The sequence below is a fragment of the Uranotaenia lowii genome, chromosome 1 (assembly GCF_029784155.1).
Source record: "Uranotaenia lowii strain MFRU-FL chromosome 1, ASM2978415v1, whole genome shotgun sequence".
NCBI lineage: Eukaryota > Metazoa > Arthropoda > Insecta > Diptera > Culicidae > Uranotaenia > Uranotaenia lowii.
Genome location: NC_073691.1, coordinates 23,679,387 through 23,701,385, shown reverse-complemented (window position 1 = coordinate 23,701,385; position 21,999 = coordinate 23,679,387). Strand labels below are relative to the sequence as shown.

General features: G+C 40.2%; 2 protein-coding genes across 2 annotated transcripts; both read right to left on the bottom strand.

Moving 5' to 3' along the window:
* Positions 1-488: 488 nt before the first annotated feature.
* Positions 489-17,953, bottom strand: LOC129758498 (sodium channel protein Nach-like). Its single transcript, XM_055756006.1, has 3 exons — positions 17,220-17,953; positions 1,228-1,731; positions 489-1,158 (listed from the first exon to the last, which is right to left on the bottom strand). Exons 1-3 carry the CDS (start codon positions 17,951-17,953, stop codon positions 489-491), a joined length of 1,908 nt encoding a protein of 635 aa, XP_055611981.1.
* A 2,836-nt stretch (positions 17,954-20,789) lies between these two features.
* LOC129758487 (sodium channel protein Nach-like) lies at positions 20,790-21,691 on the bottom strand. The gene has a single exon (XM_055755995.1). The coding sequence runs from the start codon at positions 21,414-21,416 to the stop codon at positions 20,790-20,792; it is 627 nt and encodes a 208-aa protein (XP_055611970.1). The 5' UTR covers positions 21,417-21,691.
* Between the last annotated feature and the right edge of the window lie 308 nt (positions 21,692-21,999).

Genomic DNA, 21,999 nt, shown 5'->3' with positions numbered 1-21,999 from the left:
AATTCTTCATTTGACTTATTCAGGCTATTTTATTGTTCATTTGACTGTTTTCAATTTATTATTGTTGAAAACAGGTTGAGTTATTTGATTAAAAATAAGTTGAAAAACATTATGAAGAGTACATTTGTACTCTTGTATGCACTACAGGTTTGAATCGAATAGCATACATACATGTTTTTGAATATTTCCCGGGATCCCGGGAATTCCCGGGAAACAGGCCACCAGATTTCCCGATTCCCGGGAATGAGAAAACGGCCGGGAAATGGACACGACAGTGATGGTGGATTTACACATAAACTCAACGGTTGAATTAAATTGTTAAATTCCACTGATCATGAGAATCATTTGTACCTCGTGTGCTCCAAATCTTAAGCACAATCTCTCACTCTCTGGAGCCACCAGCACATTCGACTTTCTTAGGTTTTTTTGAATGAAACTTGTTTATTTAAGCAGATAAAATTGATACAAATCATCAAAACGTTCAAAAACTAGGGCAGATACCCGTGATACAAAATGCCGTCCTTGGTTTTAATGACATTCCGATCCAGTGGTTTTATTCGTTCGATGTAGGGCGCATTGTTCATTGGTGTAATAAAATCGGGCCGGAACTTAACATTCAACCGCTCGAACCGTTCGAAATGTTCTTTGCGCTTGACCAATCCAAGATCGGACCGGTCCGTTGAGATATTTGGTGGCCCAACTAGTATCAACCCATTTTGGCTGGGAACCTTAACGGATTGGAAATCCTGCTCAATCAGACCCAAAGTTATCACGTTTCGATTGTTTCTCCTGGTCAGTCCTTCGTCTTTGGAGGACTTTTGTTTCTGTGGGTCATTGGTCGATGGTTTTTGAGAACTGTTTTTAAACTGGGGTTGCAACCTCAAATCATACTGAACCGGTGGCTGCTTCAACTTTTGCAGTTCGATCCGAATTAGTTCGTCTCGGTTTTTGTACAGCATACAGCAAGCTCGCATCGTGAAGAAGTAGATGATTTCCACACCCGAAAGCAGACTGAAACCCAAAAACAGGCCAGCAATGCCACCAAACGATACTAGCAAATCGACCCAACCGAATAGCACTTCCCGCTTGTAACGGATGATGGGCCAGGTGAGATACTCGATGGCCACTATCGGTTTCTTGGTTGCTTCGGTGATCATTCTGAAAAATAGGGGATGCAACTCAATTAGCTTTCAATGCTTTTTTTTAGTGAAGGATTCCTATACTTACACCTTCGAGTACTTCTCAATGTCATAAACAGTGTTCTGGCAGCCCAGCTCACAGTGCTGGCAATCGTCGATTGCCGTTATGTTGACCAGGTACCGGTTCAAACAGCTCAGTTTCTCGGCGTTGCAGTATGGCAGTTTTACCGGTGGCGCATAGAATGGTGGAATGCAGCTGCAAAATTTCAAACACTTCCGGATCCGGCACTCCTTCATGCACCCGGAAAAGGTATAATCGTCCTGGTAGTACTTCAGCTTGACCTCGTCCGGGAAGATGCACTTCCGTTGGCCGATCGTCAGCTGCCGCGCGTCCTCGGTCGTGTAGGTTTGCTTCATCGAGATGAGGAAATCGATCGCGAAGTTCAGATCCCACTGGACCTGGGGCCGGAAGTCCCAGCCCGAGATTTCGTCGTACGAGTGCACAAACACGTCCGCGGTGCGATTCAGGGCAAACGAGAGGCCCCACTTTTTATCCGTTTCCAGCAGCCGATTAATTTCGGCGTTGCGCTGTCTGAAATCGGAGGAAAGTTTGAAAACATTAGACGAAAATCTTCATTCTTTTTTTACTTTACTTATATCACGGTTTCAAATGAGTCTTCGTGAAGTATATATAACCGACAAGCATAAACCCCGTTCATTCCCTTAAGCGTGAATACTAGTGAAGACGGCAATCATGGAATTCTTATTATTTTAGTTGAATTTGAAAACAGAAGAAACTTGCGAAGACCCTAAGAGCAAGTTCACTGGTGTTGGGAAAAAATGGTAGAAATTTTGTAATTTTGAAAATTTTATGTACGTAATAGAAATATTGCCATTTTTGCATCACAGCATGCGAAACTACAACACGTGTTGTTAAAAAAACTTGAAGGCCACAGATCTTGAAAATGTTTTTGTATGGTAAAATTGCCAAAATGTGCTAAAAGTGACAAAATTTCTACCACTTTTTCCCAACACCAGTGAACTTGCTCAACGTATGTATAACTTATGTTGGTGAAATAATCCTCGATCATAGCAATCATTGATTATTAGTTATAGTTACCATAGTAAAATAAAACTTTTCATTCCACTGTTAACGTTCAATCTTAACGGATGTCTTTTTACCTTGCGAGAGGTTATGGGCCCAGGCAAATGGTCATAACCGGAAGTAGTGGAATAGTCGAAAATTAGAAAATTCTCGAGATAGAAAATCCTCAAGCAGTAACATCGAGAAGTTCTTCAAGAAACGAAAATGTACTCTGACAGCGGGTCGGGAGACACTGGAAGCGGTGCGGCAAGAGCGGTTCGTGCGACCGACGGAAACAGTGTGGCTCTGACGATCGAGAAGCTGAAGGGCCGAGAAAATTTCGTTTCGTGGGCGTTCGCAATGAAAATGACGCTCATCCGGGAGGGTTCCTGGTGCGCGGTCAAACCGAAGGAAGGCGAAGTCGTCGAGGAGGAGATTGACATGAAGGCGCTGTCCACAATCTGCCTATCCCTGGAAACGACGAATTACAGCCTGGTTATGGACGCGAAGAACGCGAGAGGCCTGGGGAAAGCTGAAAAACGCTTTTCAAGATGACGGAATTTATCGTCGCATTGGTTTTTTGCAGCAGCTTACTTCGATCCGCCTGGAAAATTTTTCGAGCACAGAAGCGTACGTGGATGCCATGGTTTCAACGAGGCACAAGCTGGCTGAAATAAATTTCCCTTTTGCTGATGAGTGGCTCGCTTCACTACTTTTGATTGGATTGCAGAAGTACTATGCGCCGATGGTGATGGGCTTGGAGGCGTAGGGACAGGCGTTGAATGCGGATGCAGTAAAATCCAAAATCCTGCAAGATGTCCAAGTCAAAAATAGACCACGAAGCAGCAGTGACGAAGGGGCTTTCTTCAGCGGAGGTGGGCATCACCAGTAGCAATAGCGACGTCGCGGGGGCGGCAGTTCGAGCAGGCGAGACGTAACTTGCTTTAATTGCGACAAAACGGGGCATTACGCAGCAAGTTGTCCGGAGAAGACCGGAGCAACGATGACGAAAGGACGAAAACGACGAGTGATGTGTGCAGTTTTGGCCGTGAGCAACGTGAATCAAGATGAGTGGTGTTTTGACTCTGGAGCCACAACCCACATGACCAGAGCTGGACCTGTAGTATCGTAGCTTATTGTCATATGGTATTTCATACCATTTTGCCCTTTCTTATTAAGCATGAAAATGTGGAGACAAGTATGCCATGCAAACTAATGTATCATGAGCCAGGAAGATACATTCGTAGCTGGACAACCAACAGCAGTAGACGTCATGTGCATTAGCTCCGTGTACAACACTATATTGGCGACGAGGTTCCAAAATGGCGTTTGGTAAGTTAATTGAAACAAGATGAAGAAATATCGCTTGAATGCGAATTGAATGGATTGTAGTTGCTTAAATGCAGGAAAGGTTGTTCAGGAGCTTAAATGCTGATGTAAATGCTGATAGCTTAAATGCTGAGAGCTTAAATGCTGAGAGCTTAAATGCTGAGAGCTTAAATGCTGGTAGCTTAAATGCTGATAATGTTAATATTGAATGTGAAGCTGACGGGATTGAGAAATTAAATTTTAAGAACCAATTACTCGAATGTGGTTTATGTGGATGCATTTTGCAAACTGGTAGAGATTGTAAACTTTAATGCTGGTGGTTTGAAGTAAAGTGCAATCTAGTTGGTAAAGATGAAGGTAGCATGAATTGACTTGGAGGAATTGTAGTGCCTGAATGTTGAAGAAAATGACAAAGCGGATGACTTCCTAGCCGAAGATGGCAGGAATTATTGGTGAAAGATGGACCGGAAATGTTGTTTGGTAAAAAAAAACATTACACAGTGAGGCGCGCCGAAGACAGCATGAAGGAATGCATTGGGATTTCTCTTCAAAATGCTGTGGGAGTGGCGATGAGAGTTGAATGTTTCCGATGCTGAGCTGAGGAGTGCTGATGTGAAAGATATTGAAGGAGTAGGTGAGGAGATGTGCGGTTCTGTGTCATGGTCATAGCAGCTGGTCGTTCTGTTGAGGTCTTGAGTGTAGGCTAAGTCTTTGAGACTGCTTTTTAATGTGGTGAGCGATTGTACCAGAGAGCGCTGCCTTCTAAAAGGATGGAATTGCAATAAATGTTTAGATGGAGATGATTTAGTTAGTATGTTGGTGACTTGTTCGGATATCGCTGAGATTGGCGTGTCTAGTTCCAAGAGATTCAGTCGATTCCAGGTACAGTGGTGATAAAGCGTTTATGACGACGAAGACCACCAAGATTAGAAGTATTCAGCAAGCCGTGGTGCACCAGAGATGAAATGTGAGATTGAAGGTGTTGTGTTTTCCAGGGGATCTGGGTGTAGCAAGGTGGGCGAATCGACTAAATTTCGATTGAAGTTTCGATACAGGATGCAAGTTGCTGGAAAAACGGCCAAAGATGACTCAATCTTTCGACTGTGATGGTTGACAATTTGTGTTGGTCGGAATGTGCATTGCCGCCTTGCCTTAACATGTGATGTTGCTCTAAATAGAATTATGTGGATGAAGTGGATAGGTCGAGGTCTAGAATGTTAGAAGTTGAACATGTATACATGTAATGTAATTTCAGTAATTGAGTTACTGTTTTTGTTCGTACCCGATATGTTTGTGACAAGTATTTTTGCATTGTGTATGGGTTAGTATATATTTAAACAGGCAACGTAGAAACATTGAATTGGCACACGCGTTTGCATCATGTTAAGATTGTCTGTGAAAAGTAAGATAGTGTAATGGAAGATTTTGAGAACAACTAGAAATTTAAATGTTTTTTTCATCCGGTAGTAAAAAGTTTAGTTGGGTTTTACCGATAAGATGCGCTCATTAGAACCCCCGCTGGAATTATTTAAGGATGGATGGCTAAGAAAATAAGAAGATTGGCAATATTAGATTGAAACTTGAAGTCATGTTACTCATTGGAGTTGTTGATTATACCCGCTAAGTATAATTGTGAAGTGAAGTTGTTGTGATACACGGAATAATTACTCAAGGTAAACAATTGAGCGAGCGAAGTCGGTTTTTCTTGAATTTGCTGTCAATTTTCATACCTGTGAATGGTAAAAAAAAAAAGAAAAATGAAGCTAAAGGATAAAGGAATTAAACGGGAAAAATGTTTAGTTTGGAGGAGACTCTCCGTAAGTCAGGCATTAGAACAAACAGGGAAACAAAGATATAAGTACCAATGTTCTCGAGAATTGAAGGAATTTGAGCAAATATTGGATTTTAGCTGATAGAAATAAAAAAAGGAAGGAGAAATGAACGGATGTATTACGATGAAAAACTATGCCGAAAAGTATACCATCAAGAGAGAAAAATGCTTATATTCTTATCACAAGAAAAAGAGGTTTTATTGGAAAAGAGGAACAAGCCTATAATACCAAATGATAAAGCCCTGAGATGTTCAAAATAAGAGGGTGTGTTGGTGCTATGAGCGGCATCACAGCCGTTAATTCGCACAGCATCGCCACGTTGCTACTGGATCATTTCCTCATCAGGGTGTTTCATGATGACCTGTTCCTTCTGGAACACTATGCTCTATAATTCAAACATGGTTGTAGAATAAATATAAAATAATTCAAATGAAAAAAAAGGAAAGTAAATGTAGTATCGTAGCTTATTGTCATATGGTATTTCATACCATATTGCCCTTTCTTATTATGCATGAAAATGTGGAGACAAGTATGCCATGCAAACTAATGTATCATGAGCCAGGAAGATACATTCGTAGCTGGACAACCAACAGTAGTAGACGTCATGTGCATTAGCTCCGTGTACAACACTATAGGACCGAACTTCCAAGCGCAGCAGGAGGTGTCGTTTCAGATCGACACGGCGAATAAAACCAGCATGACAGCCAAATCAAGGGGCGTGGTCAATTGGGATTGCATCGAAGGGCCGGTGGACGTACAGGACGTGGTGGAAGTACCAGAGCTAGCAGCAAACTTGTCGGTTAATAAAATCTGCAGCAAAGGCTTTACGATGGCGTTCACGGCGGATGATTGGATGCACCGACAGGTGCAGAAGGCATACGTGTGCGGGAATGTTTTCAGCAAGACAGGACGAAGGTGTGCCGGCTTAGAAAAGCGCTTTACGGATTGAAGCAATTCAGTCGTGTCTGGAATCAGCAGCTAGACGAGGCGTTACGGGGGTTACGGGTGGGATTGGAGAAATCGAAAGTGGATCCATGTCTGTACTTCGCCATCGATGAGGACAGAATGTTGTTCGTCACTATCTATGTGGACGACTTTGAGATTTTCACCAACAACGCAGAACTGAAGAAGCGGCTGAAGAGGTTTTTAAGCCCACGGTTTCAGATAAAAGATTTGGGCGAAGCAAAGTTGTGCCTGGGACTGAGGATCAGCAGGAATCGGGAACGTGGTGAATTGACCCTTTACCAACAGAACTACATCGAAGAAGTTTTGGACAGATTTCACATGGGAAGTTGTCATCCTGTGAGTTCACCGTTTGAGGGCGGCGAGCGATTGGACAAATCGATGTCACCACAGAATCTTGAAGAGGAAGAACGAATGAAAAAGGTTCCCTACAAGGAAGCTGTAGGATGTCTCCAGTATATTGCGCAAGCAACACGTCCGGATATCAGCTACGCAATGAATGAAGTCTGCGAATTCAACAGCAATCCGGGACCAAAGCACTGGGACGCAGTGAAAAGAATTCTACGATACCTGAAGGGAACGGCGAGCAATCGGCTGCGGTACAGCAAACTAAGCAACGGGGAGCTAGTTGGCTACACCGATGCAGATAAGGGAGGAGACAAGGACACAGCGAGATCGACGACGGGATACGTGTTCATGTTCCAAGGTGGTGCTATCTCTTGGAACGTGAAACGCCAGTCAACGGTGGCTTTATCAAGTTGCGAGGCTGCGATGGCGATGTCGAGGACGATCCAGGAGGCGTTGTGGTGGCGGAATTAATTGAAGCAAATTTCCGGAGAAATTGTTGTACCAATCCTGTGCGACAATCAATCTGCCATCTGCATAGCCAAAAACGGATGCTACAACCCTAGGACGAAGCATGTGGACATTCGCTATCATTTTGTCCACGAAACGATCGATGACGGTAAGGTAGCGGTGGACTACGTCAACACGAAGGAGCAAGTCGCAGACGGATTCACCAAACCCTTGGTCAAAGCTGGTATCGAGAAGATGAAGCAGATGTTAGGGATCGAGGATTAGGGAGGAGTGTTGGCGAAATAATCCGCGATCATAGCAATCATTGATTATAAGTTATAGTTACCATAGTAAAATAAAACTTTTCATTCCACTGCTAACGTTCAATCTTAACGGACGTCGATTTACTTTGCGAGAACTTAAAACTGTTGTTTGAAGTATGTATTACTTAAAATTGTTTTTTAACCCATCTTTGCGTCTGAGAGACTGCAGCTTAGACCGAAAGCTTGCAGCGGTCTACTGCCACACAGTGTCCTGGGCCAGTAGGAAGCATCAAACCGTTGCATTGTCATCTGTCGTGATTTGTGGCTTGTTTTGCCACACGTCTCAGATCAGCATTAGTGCTGATCCGTTTCCCCGTCTTCTCTAATTTGGCACTCATGCGGACTTTTGATGCGGACCCTTGATGCAGACCTTTGATGCGGACCTTTAATGCGGACCCTTGATGCGGACCCTTGATGCGGACCTTTTGATGCGGACCCTTGATGCTGACCCTTGATGCGGACCCTTTGATGCGGACCCTTGATGCGGACCTTTAATGCGGACCCCTGATGTGGACCCTTGATGCGGACCTTTTGATACGGACCCTTTGATGCGGACCCTTTGATGCGGACCCTTTGATGCAGACCCTTGATGCGGACCCTTGATGCGGCCCTTGATGCGGACCCTTGATGCGGACCCTTGATGCGGACCCTTGATGCGGACCCTTGATGCGGACCTTTGATGCGGACCCTTGATGCGGACCTTTGATGCGGACCCTTTGATGCAGACCCTTGATGCGGACCCTTGATGCGGACCCTTGATGCGGACCCTTGATGCGGACCTTTGATGCGGACCCTTGATGCGGACCTTTGATGCGGATCTTTGATGCGAACCTTTGATACGGACCACCAAGCACAAGCACTACTTGTTGCTCATAAGAGCTCCGATTTCAGAATGACGTCTTAAGCGAACAGGTTGCTTTATTTATAGCGAGTGATACCCGCGCGTCACGTTTAAAATACTCGGGTGGGCAGAGGAAAACGCGAGTGGATTTTTTTCTTTCTTTTCTTCTTACCAGAACGCGCGTTCGCGTTGCTATGGGTTTCAGACCAAAAGTGCATAGGGTTACCAACGGACAAATATTGTATTAAATTTAACTATATATATTTTTTTATTTATTATTATTATTATTATTTCCAGTTCTAGTACATTATCCTACAATACTTAACTACTGTACTCTTTAATCAAATACACTGAATATAACCATGTTATGAAAACGTGATGGTATTTTTGTAATTCGTTTTGGTCGTTCTCTTTGCTCTAACATTTTCGTTATATCTTTTTCCGGAATTTCAATTTCCGGGCTATTTTCATAAGTTTGACTGTCCACTTCTTGAATTGTATTAGGAACCCTTTTGATGTCATCAACTTTTCTTGCATATGTAACTCCTCTTTCGCTTTGTATTACAACTTTTGCTCCATCTCTTGTCAAAACAGTGTAACGTTCTTCTGAAAATGTTGGGTCTCCTTTCGATTTATTGTTATTGGCCAAAAGTACTTTGTCTCCCACAACAATATCTGATGGTTCTGCGTTCCTTTTGGCATCTGCATATCTTTTGCTCTCGAGTTTTGATGAAGCATCTTTTTCTCGCACATCTGTTCGATCTAGTTGTTCCATTAAGTTTGTTTCCCATAAAAATGGAAATGTTCCTCTGTATTTCCATCCGACCAATAATTCAAAAGGCGTAACGCCGAAACGAGAAAGGGGTCTCACTTTGTTGTGCACGTGAACATATTTTTCTAATGCTACTTTCCAATTTATGTTATCGATTTTTGCCGCAGTCAAAGCATCTTTCAATCCCTTGTTTTGTCACTCAACTGCTCCGTTGGACTGAGCACATAACGGGATGGACTTACGTATCTTCACTCCTCTGTCTTCCCAGGTTTTACAAAACTTTTCACTCTGGAATGGTGGACCATTATCGCTGTGTAGTGCTAAGGGATATCCCCATGTGAGGAAAATTCGATTAAGCGCTTCGTTCGTACTGTTGACGTCCGTGAATTTCATTTCAACCACATGAAGATATCTCGAATATGTATCTACTACTACCAGAAATTCCCCTGAACCACAGTCGTTGTATTTGAAAAAATCTATTTGAAGGATTTCCCACGGTCCTTTGGGTAATTCACGGTTAGTTAATGGAATTGGTTGATTTCTCCTTGAAAGACGAAAACAGGTTTCGCATCCTTTTACAAATATATCCACCTGTTTCGCCATTCCTGGCCACCAGAAATAGTTTCTCACAATTTTTTTCATCGAAGATGCCCCTATGTGTCCTTGATGTGCTGATTGAAGTGCTTTATTCCGGAGTGCAATCGGTAAAACAAGTCGATCTGAGTGGAATACTAATGATCCAAGCACTCGCAAATGTTTTGATTCTGACTCATATCTTTTATGATTTCTGTTCCAACGTCTTGTTTTGATTGCTGATCTGATTTCCTCTAGTTCCATATCTTGTTCAGATTCTTTTTCAATTTCTTCCCAAGTAAGTTCAATTGATCCTGTATCCAGGAAAAACAGAAGATGTTTCTCGGAAGCATCATCGAATGGCTCGTTGTTTTGCGTTTCGTTCACCAGACGGGAAAGTGCATCGGCAATGTTCATTTCTCCTGGTATGTGAGCTACTTTGAAGTTGAATGGCTGTAGTCGTAGTGCCCAAGCCTCTGCTCGTGAAACTGCTCTTTTCCCTATTCGATGTTGTCCTCCAAAAATGAATTTATTTGATTCAGCATCTGTGCGGATCGTAAATTCAACATTAAGTAGATATGTTGAAAAGCGTTCTACTCCCCAGACCATCGCCAGTGCTTCTTTTTGGGTTTGGGGGTATTTTTGTTCCGTCGGAGTCAGTGCTTTAGAAGCACATGCTATTATTCTTGGCTTACAGTCCTGGTCATATTGCACTAGAACAGCCCCAAGGCCATGAGGAGAAGCGTCAACAAACAGTTCAGTTTCATCTTGTCTGTTAAAATATCCAAGAGTTTTTATGGTATTCCATGAACAGTTTCTTAATTCCTCGAATTCACTGTCAATCTCTTGATTCCAATAAAATTTATCTGCTTTCGCTAGCTCCCTTAGATGTCTTGTTTTATCTGCTCTTAGCGGAATAAATCTTTCCAAGAACGTGATAAGCCCTAAGAAACTTCTGACTTCTGACTGTGATTCCGGTTGACGGAAGTTCTTTATTGCACTGATTTTTTCGTCCTCAACTTGCCAGCCCTTTGAGGATAATGTGAATCCAAGAAACTTCACACTTTTCTGACCAAATGCACATTTTGCTAAGTTAATTGCTACGTTATGTTCTTGTAGCTTATTCATCGTTTGCTTCAATCTGAGATCATGTTCCTCTTTCGTTTTACCAAATACTAGTATGTCGTCCAGATAATTTACGACTCCATTGCATTGGGTTAATATTACTGTTTGCATGACCTCTTGAAAAATGTCTGGTGCATTTGTTAGTCCAAAAGGTAGACGACAGCACCTATACAGAGCATCACCAGCGAAGAAATTTGTTAAATGTCGACACGATTCGTCCAGTACTATATGAAAGAAGGCGTTTTTCATATCGATTGTTGAAAAATATGTTGCATCATGTAACTGTAACAGTATTGATTCGAAAGTGGGCATTTTAAATGGTGTTCTGTGTATGCACTTGTTGGGACCTCGCAAGTCGACAACCAGTCGAATATCGTTATTTCCTTTCGGGATAACCAACAGAGAGGAACAAAAGCTTTTATCCATTTCGGAATTAACTTTTTCAATTATGCCTGTATCAAGTAGCTCCTTTAGCTTGTTTTGGGTAAGTTCTTTGAATGCCGCTGGAATATGTGTATAGACATTTCTGGAGGGTGGTATCGAGGTATCATAGTTTAATTTTATTGGAGGCACGTTGAATTTTGGAAACTCTTGTTGCTGGGACGCTTTGATACCAGCAAGGGCAAGAAATTCACATCGCCAAGTCGAATCATTTCTTTGTACTGGCACATCTATGCCAACTGCCAAAAGACTATACCTCACGGCTGTATTGAATCCAAGAAGAGATCTCGAGTCTCTTACTACATAAAATTTTTCAATAGTGACTGGTCTGTCATTTGAAACAAACAGCTCAGCACAGAAAGTTGCTATGACGTCTATGTTACCTTCTGATGCATACGCTCGCAAGACTTTATCAGATTCATAGCTCAATTCATATAATTGTTCTTTTGTTTTTCTATTCCGAAGCAGCTTGTCAAATGTTGACGATGTTATAGTATTAACCTGGGCACCCGAGTCAATGAAAAAGGATACTGGTGTTCCTGCAACATGTCCCGATACATATCCAGAATTTTCGTTTGTAAAAGAAGTGTTTCTTTCCCATGATGTAATTTTTACATTCTGTAAAATTAGTAATTTTAGATTTAGTTAGTTTAGAAAGTATTTTATTTTCAGTTTTCCATCACCTCATCTTCTACAAAATCTTCGTTTTGTTTAATACACGCGATTTTCTTTGGCTGTTCCTCTTCGTTGTCTTCTCGAAATCTTTTCCTGGAGTTTACCATTGATTGCTTACATGCCCTCTTTATATGCCCCGATTCATTGCAAATATGGCAAACTTTTGTCCTGTATTCGCAATCATCCGGGGAGTGATAAGTGCTCAAGCATCTCCAGCAAGCTTTCGGGTAGTAACTCTTTCTTTCGAGATACTTAGTGTTACTTCCACGTCCTCGTCCATGAAAATATGCACGTCTATTTTGGCCACCGCGGTTATTGGAGATGTTTGGTCTGGTTTTATAAGAAACTGCTGCAACTGTTACTAGTTTCTGTTGGTGTAACCTTTGATATTCTTCTTCGTTTTCCAGCTCCACCTCACGGTTCCTTACATGGTCAATAAACTGACCCAGTGTTCCACCTTCCGTGAGCACACGATATGCTAGTGTCCTGATCCGGCTGTCTTTCGATCCTCTGGTGATGGTGCGTGAAATGGCTTCGAACTCTTCACTTGGCAAATTGAAGTTACACAGTTTGGATGCTTGGGTCACCCTGTTGACGTACTCCATATTTGTTTCACTGGGTTTCTGCACCATATTTGAAAGCTTCATTTTTTGCGACAAGGAATATGCACTTGAATTGAAGTAGCTGTCTAATCGAGATATTGCGTTGGAATAAGGTTGGATTTTCTCGTCAGGCATCCCTTGTTGAGTTGTCGTGCTTTTCAGTAAGTCCAAAAGATAGGAACCGGCTTTCATTTTTAAAACATCTATTTTGATGTTTTCATCGCTGGTTTGGGCTATATTGAATGCCGAGTTGATAACATTTTTCCAATGTTCGTAGCTACGTTTATTGATTTCAGTTTCGCCATTGATAGGGATACATTCGGAAATGTTTACAAAATTCATTTGATTCATCGCTCTGCGTTCATCTGTCTCTGCGGTCGTTTTACTCTCGACAAAACTGGCCAAAGCACGGCGCAATTCCTCATTCTCCTTTTCGAGTTTTTCCATTTTTGCTTTCATTTTGTTGATTTCTTCCAGAGGATTTATGTTTGACTTCCTGTAATTATAAGAAGCACAGGTTTTAGGATTTTTTTTTTTCAGTTACCGGATGATTAATATTTCAAACACTTTGCCTATTCAATCAAAGTTCTTTTTTTTCTGTAGGTTGCAATGGAGAGCTCTGGCAACATTGCCAAGTCCAAAACGTTTTCCTCGCGTCGGTGGAAAATTAACTAATTTCTAGTGAAATGTGTGCTATTAATTCTTTTAAAAGAGTTATTTGATCGCGCGGTAATTGATGGCCGTCGGAGAAAGTGAAATTTCTGGTGAAATGGCGTGATTTGGTGATTTTTCTGTGCGTGAAGTGTTGATTTTAATTGGAAGAGGTGTCCATCTTGAAAATGGCATCGAAAATTTTGTTTTGGAGTTAATGAGCTTTTGTTCTAAAAGCTTCTTTAAAACGTCAGCACAAAGCTCCAAATTGAAGTAACGAGTGTAACAGGCGTTACTTGCAAAAAGTTGCATGGTAGTATTGAATGCAACATTGCACGTGACAGCACGGGTCAGTACGATGACAAGAGCTTATCCAATTGGATTTTCGACGGCTAATACGTAGGCGACTGGAAGGTGGCTCCGTGGATATAAAGCTAAGTAGTGGGGTTTTTTCTCGCCAGAATATTCTGTCCTTATTTATTTAGAGAAATTACAGTGTGTGTTTTTTTGTATATATGTGTGTGTGCGCGCGGTGGGAAGGGAAGTTGGAGTTAAATCAACACAACAAAGCAAATATAAAAATTATTAAAGGCTGGAAAATAAAATGAAAAAGAGTTAGGGCTAAAGCCTTGTTTAACCAGTATAAAGTACAAGTTTTCGAACTCAAAACTTTAAAACAGTACTAAAATGAAAAATCCTTTCCAAAATTAACTAAACTTTAGAATTCAATATTGTTACAAATTTGAGAGAATAGGAAGGAATCCATTAGTTAGCGATGTCCTTGTACCCATAATTATAAATAATTTGTGAAACTTGGTTAACCATCCAGCGTTTACGTGGACGGATAAAAGATTATGTCAACGATAATCGTATCGCTGTGTGTGTGTGTGTGTGTGTGTGTGTGTGTGTGTGTGTGTGTGTGTGTGTGTGTGTGTGTGTGTGTGTGTGTGTGTGTGTGTGTGTGTGTGTGTGGGCGGGGGGGGGGGTGTGCGTGTGTGTGGGTGGGTGTGTGTGTGTGTGTTAGCGTGGGGAAAATTTACGTCATCGGTTGGTTCGGTCGTCCGTATTTATAAATACAGTGTCGCGATTATCTTCGGTGAGTTGCACCGGTACTAAGTCCATTGATACCACGTTAGAACGTTTTGCTCTTCTCGTTGTAAGCGCGCGGAGAAATTCGGTGAGATGTGACGGTGCAAGGTGCATTGTACGTGTATGACAATGCCACGTTGGGACGTTTTACTCTTCACATTTTGAGCGCGCGATAAAATTGTGCATTGTACGTGTATGACAACGCCACGTTAGGACGTTTTTGCTCTTCTGGTTTTAAGCGCGCGATAATCTTTGGTGAATTGCGCCGGTGCTAAATGCATTGTACGTGTATGACAATGCCACGTTAGGACGTTTTGCTCTTCTCGTTATAAGTGCGTGGTAAAATTCGGTGAGTTACACATGCGCCAAGTGCATTGTACGTGTATGAGAATGCCATGTTAGGACGTATATAAAAACGCGATGTACTCGATACTGTGCGACGCGACGATCATTAAATATTTAACTTTGCTTTGATCACATCCCTTCCCAAAGGGAATCCAGATCTTATTTACCTTCCCCACTAACAAACCACCCTTCCTGTGACGACCGTGGAGATTTAGAGGTGTATTCGGTCTCTAGTAGCAACGGAAGTCGAGCTAACAATCCTTCCCTTTCCCCGATGAACCGTAAGGACGTGGCCGGCGCCGTTATTGACCATAAAAGATAAGGAACCTTCGAAACGTGTACACAGAAAATGGTAAGCTAATCCCAAGCCCCATTTATTTGGATCTGTGTACAATTTTGATGGTTCTTGTCAATCACGGAGTAGCAACTACTGAAATGTATGGTTTATCTAAGCTCAAGCTCAAGCTCAAGCTCAATCAAAGTTCTTTTTTTTCTGTAATCTGCCTTTACAATCAGATTGACATGAGTTGCTGCTTTCCACAAAAGAAATATCACATTTGATCTTCCTTTTTTTTTCAAAATATCTCTGCCTTTACCATCAGAGTATTTACATTGATCATCTCTGCCTTTACCATCAGAGTGTCTACCTAAAGTATCTCTGCCTTTACTATCAGAGTACTATCTAAATCAAGATTTTTTTTTTTAACTTCGCCATTTCAATCGAAGTAAAAAAAACCCAATTTATTAATCATTTTGAACTTCGCCATTCCAATCGAAGTTAAGATCTGAACATCGCCTTCACTATCGATGTCCATTGATTATATTCTTATTGGTTTCCATATACAAAACTCACCTTTTTTTGGGAGAATCACCAAACAAACTTTTCAGTGAAGTTTTGGTTTTCTCCTGTGGCTTAACTTTTCCAGAGCTGCTACCGTCTGCGCCATTGTCGTGATTTGTGGCTTGTTTTGCCACACGTCTCAGATCAGCATTAGTGCTGATCCGTTTCCCCGTCTTCTCTAATTTGGCACTCATGCGGACTTTTGATGCGGACCCTTGATGCGGACCCTTGATGCAGACCTTTGATGCGGACCTTTAATGCGGACCCTTGATGCGGACCCTTGATGCGGACCTTTTGATGCGGACCCTTGATGCTGACCCTTGATGCGGACCCTTTGATGCGGACCCTTGATGCGGACCTTTAATGCGGACCCCTGATGTGGACCCTTGATGCGGACCTTTTGATACGGACCCTTTGATGCGGACCCTTTGATGCGGACCCTTTGATGCGGACCCTTTGATGCAGACCCTTGATGCGGACCCTTGATGCGGCCCTTGATGCGGACCCTTGATGCGGACCCTTGATGCGGACCCTTGATGCGGACCCTTGATGCGGACCTTTGATGCGGACCCTTGATGCGGACCTTTGATGCGGACCCTTTGATGCAGACCCTTGATGCGGACCCTTGATGCGGACCCTTGATGCGGACCCTTGATGCGGACCTTTGATGCGGACCCTTGATGCGGACCTTTGATGCGGATCTTTGATGCGAACCTTTGATACGGACCACCAAGCACAAGCACTACTTGTTGCTCATAAGAGCTCCGATTTCAGAATGACGTCTTAAGCGAACAGGTTGCTTTATTTATAGCGAGTGATACCCGCGCGTCACGTTTAAAATACTCGGGTGGGCAGAGGAAAACGCGAGTGGATTTTTTTCTTTCTTTTCTTCTTACCAGAACGCGCGTTCGCGTTGCTATGGGTTTCAGACCAAAAGTGCATAGGGTTACCAACGGACAAATATTGTATTAAATTTAACTATATATATTTTTTTATTTATTATTATTATTATTATTTCCAGTTCTAGTACATTATCCTACATCATCCTGTGAGGCAGAGCTGCTTCCGAAGGACTGTGGCTACATGGAGATTTTTAAGAGTTCCTCCTGGCCTACCGTTCAAGATTTTAAGGACAATCTTGGTGCAACGCAATGGCCACAAGCGACATTTTTTGTGAAACACCCTTTTCTGCTAGTTCATGTGACACACGGGAAGCTGCAGATTGCAGACGATGTCCAATGAACGTTTTGGTAGCTTAAGAACGGCAATTCGCTGAACAAAAACTAAACTAAAGCGTAACTGTTGCATCATACTGGTATCTTATCACTTGTTAGTTGTAAGTATAACACTTTTTTACCAGGAATTTACTACTTAGGGCATTCTTCCCTAACTTTTTCAGCCTTTGTTCAACCATTCACTACATAGAAACAGACTGCGAACTGTGAATTGTGGTAAAATTGCCATGCATGATGGCGGCTAAATTTTTTTCATAAATTTGATTATTGGTGCCAAAGTTGAAAAAAAGCCTGATTGCTGATTAAAAATTCAACTACGATATTTTTTCAGCAATTATTCAGCAAGGAAGTGTTTGTTAGGAAGAAACAGTAAATCAGCTTGCGGATGCGTTCCCCAAAGCTCTGGAACCAGGACGTTCCCGCAATCTGCCAATTCCCTTCTTTCCCTCCTTGGGTAATTTTTGTACCTGCATTTTTGCATTAAGTGCACAGACTAGATATGTTCATGATTGAAGTTTTAAAGATAGGCTGCAGTAATTTGTATAATATCGCCGAGGTACTTACTCGACATCCTCCTCCGAGGTGTAACGCCCATTAAAGCTGTAACAGAACCCATGTTCGGAATAAAACTTCTTGAAATGTTCGCAACACTCAACATCCTCGGCCTTGTAGTTGCACCATAGGAACAGATCTTCACACTGGATGGCCGCCTTGAAGGCCAGTTTTCGCAGTTTCAATGTTTTAAATTTCTTTTCGCCACTCACATTAGCGCTGAGGGCGGCGGCTTCCGGAAACAGACCGTAGGACAGTTTGGTCAAAACCTCCAAAAACGGTTCGTACCGTTCCGAGCCAGGTTCGTAATTGGCCAGCGTTGCGTAGGCCGTATCCGAAAGTGCCGCCTGATCCCAGGCCTCCAGAGGGCACACCATGACGGTCGGGAAAATCACATCCTGATTCTGAAAGTCCGTATCCAGCCCGGTGATGGTGGGATTGGTCTGAAATTTCTCCCACAAACTGAAGATGATGATGATCGCAGCAACGGCCCCGGTGGCCACAAAACTGAACCACATGAACTTTTCGAAAAATGGCCGCCCTTCTTCGGCGATGTAACGCACCCCATGGAGGGTGGAGTTTTCGAAATATTCCTTCGTTTGGTACAGTAGGCTGCCCTTTAGCAGCTGAAACCTTTTGAAACCACTTCGCGCAGATTTGGCCTCGGACGGCTTCGATCCGGTCGTTTTTTGATCCAAGCCGTCGGATTGGTCGTCGCCATTTTGTTTAACTGGTTTCAAATCCATGCTCGCTCGCGGCAAATTTTTTGTAACATATTCTAAAGCGCGTGGCTCGGATACTCGATTGGAAATCGAAATGGGCTGCCCGTTTTTCCCGATTGTTGATTAGGGAAATATGGGTTCCGAGGTTCGATTTCGTGACACAATGTGATTAGTCGCATGGTTCGATACAACTCACACGGCCAAATTGTTGTGATTGAAGTATAACATAATACGACATTGTTGTTTCTTTATCTGATCGTCGGTTGATTTTGGAGAACATTGGCGTGTTATTTATGAGAGGAAAACAATATTATTGTAACGATTTTAAATTTTCTAAATTTTTCAATCATGCCAATTTTGACGATTTTGACAATTTTGACAGATTTGACAATTTTAACAATTTTAACGATTTTGATAGTTTCGACAATTTAGAAAATTTTTACAATTTTGACAATTTTGACAATTTGGACAATTTTAACAATTTTGACAATTTTTACAATTTTCATAATTTTCACAATTTTCACAATTTTCACAATTTTCACAATTTTCACAATTTTCACAATTTTCACAATTTTCACAATTTTCACAATTTTCACAATTTTGACAATTCTGACAAATTTGACAATTTTGATAATTTTGACAATTTTGACAATTTTGACAATTTTGACTATTTTGACCATTTTGACAATTTTGTCAATTTTGTCAATTTTGTGAATTTCGACAATATTGATAACTTTGACAATTTTGACAATTTTGACAATTTTGACAATTTTGACAATTTTGACAATTTTGACAATTTTGACAATTTTGACAATTTCGACAATTTTGACAATTTTGACAATTTTTACAATTTTTACAATTTTGACAATTTGGACCATTTGACAATTTTGATAATTTTGATAATTTTGATAATTTTGACAATTTCGGTAATTTTGACAATTTTGACAATTTTGACAATTTTGACAATTTTGACAATTTTGACAATTTTGACAATTTTGACAATTTTGACCATTTTGACAATTTTGTCCATTTTGTCAATTTTGTGAATTTCGACAATATTGATAACTTTGACAATTTTGACAATTTTGACAATTTTGACAATTTTGACAATTTTGACAATTTTGACAATTTTGACAATTTTGACAATTTTGAAAACTTTGACAATTTTGACAATTTTGATAATTTTGACAATATTGACAATTTTGACAATTTTGACAATTTTGACAATTTTGACAATTTTGACAATTTTGTGAATTTCGACAATATTGATAACTTTGACAATTTTAACAATTTCGACAATTTTGACAATTTCGACAATTTTGACAATTTCGACAATTTTGACAATTTTGAAAACTTTGACAATTTCGACAATTTTGACATTTTAATCTAGTTGAACCATTTTGACGATACTGGCAATTTTAACACTTTTGACAATTTAACAATTTTGACAATTTTGACAATTTTGACAATTTTGACAATTTTGACAATTTTGACAATTTTGACAATTTTGACAATTTTGACAATTTTGACAATTTTGACAATTTTGACAATTTTGACAATATTGACCATTTTGACAATTTTGATCATTTTGGCTTATTTGACAAATTCGACAATTTTGACAATTTTGACTATTTTGGCAATTTTGACCATTTTTACAATTTTGAAAATCACTTTTATAATTTTTGTAATTTTTGTCATTTTTGTAATTTTTGTCATTTTTATCATTTTTATCATTTTTGTCATTTTTGTCATTTTTGTTATTTTTGTCATTTTTGTCATTTTTGTCATTTTTGTCATTTTTGTCATTTTTGTCATTTTTGTCATTTTTGTCATTTTTGTCATTTTTGTCATTTTTCTTATTTTTTTCATTTTTTTCATTTTTGTCATTTTTGTCATTTTTGTCTTTTTTGTCATTTTTGTCATTTTTGTCATTTTTGTCATTAATGTAATTTATGTCATTTTTGTCATTTTTGTCATTTTTGTCATTTTTTTCATTTTTGTTATTTTTGTTATTTTTGTCATTTTTGTCATTTTTGTCATTTTTGTCATTTTGGTCATTTTTGTCATTTTTGTCATTTTTGTCATTTTTGTCATTTTTGTCATTTTTGTCATTTTTGTCATTTTTGTCATTTTTGTCATTTTTGTCATTTTTGTCATTTTTGTCATTTTTGTCATTTTTGTCATTTTTGTCATTTTTGTCATTTTTGTCATTTTTGTCATTTTTGTCATTTTTGTCATTTTTGTCATTTTTGTCATTTTTGTCATTTTTGTCATTTTTATCATTTTTGTCTTTTCTGTATTTTTTTCATTCTTGTTAATTTCCATTGATGTAATTTAGGTCATTATTTTTCATTTTTGCAGTTTTTGTGTTTTTTTCAGTTTAATTATATAGTCAATGTTGTCGTTTTTGTCAGTTAACCTATGCATTTTTATTATTCTTGCGATTCTGGTCTTTTTTGTCATTTCTGTGATTTTGTTGTTAAATTTGTCATTTTGGTGATTTTTGCTAATTTTTTCATGTATGTATGTTATTCAGGTATATTTTTTTCATTCTTAACATGAAAGAAACTTTTTTGACTGATGTTTCTATTTCTTTGTGTAATCTATACATTTTAAGATTAAAATTAATCTATCAGTTAAATTTTCTTTACATTTTTAGATTTTTAGATATAGGCTAAATTTTAAGTATACAATCGTTAAGCCGAATTGTGAATTTTTTTTTCAAAATTTACTACTGAAATTAAAATTTTGGTTTCAATTTCCTTGATTTTATTTGTAAATCTCATTCTTTCCCGAAGCCACTGCCAGTCTGAAACCAGCCTTGTTCAATGCACACGTAACGTATATGATTAATTTATACTCACATGCCCGTGGCCGTATCTACAAATTGTCCGTTGAAACCGTAACAAAATCCGTGCTCGAAGTAAACACTCTTAAAGTGGGCACAGCATTCTATTTCGTCAACCCGGAACCAGCAGTCATAAATCAGCAGCTCACAGTCGACGGCTATCCGGAAAATCAGCTCTCGGATGTTGAGATTTGGAGGAAAAAGTGAAAACTTGACTTTGGCAAGCGTTTTGTAGGAAATAAGTGGCAATTGTAGGAGATATTCTATGGTTTTATTAAGGTCATCGCCCGTTTTAAGCTTTTCTGCTACTTCGAGAATTTTTGATTGATCGAGAGGATCCGCAGGACAAACCAACACAGTTGGAAATGTAGTCGAGTTTTCACTTGATGCCGTATCCGGTCCGGTGATAGTGGGGTTTGTTTGAAACTTTTGCCACAGGTTGAAGATGATGATCAACGTTGTGACGGCACTGGTGTTAACAAGCGCAAACCAGCAAAACTTCTCCCGAAACGGTCGATCTCGCTCGGTCACGTAACGAACTCCGTGGAGGGTTGAGAGGGTGAAGAATTCACGAATTTGCACCAGTAAACTACTCCGCAGGAGCCTCTTTGCCGTTAAATTTGACTTTTGGGGTTTCATTTTTTGACTTATCTAAACTTAACACAGTTATTTGAGGTGGGAATATTGCACGGCGACTGAGGAAAAATTCTTCGAAGTTGAATGGTGCAATAGTAGGCTTGGGGCAAATGCGTGACTCGCGACAAATGTCGGCCAACTAGGATGACACGTTTTTCGTTTTAGTGAGTAAATTTAATGACTTCGGACAAACGTTTGACAACGGGTGAATGTTTTAGTTTTCCTTACTTTGGACTCTATAACCAGTACTTGCACCTGAAATTTGAAGTTTGAGAGATTCAAACATGAATTGGAAATAAAACAAACAAACCTGCGTATCTGAAATCGTGTTCAATGACCAGGATCAGCCATAAATTGCCTAGGAGATTAAGCGACCGTACCATTTGATGGATACACCCCATATGGTACACCACTTGAGTTCCATGGCCCCTCATCCACAAACGCAACCGAAATGCAAATCCACGGGTGTAATTTAGTGCCATAATAGGTATAAGTTTAACATAAATCTCCGCCCAATAAACGGTAACCGTACATCTATAATCTCGCCTTCATGCTTCCAGACAGACCAGGACGACAAAATTGTACT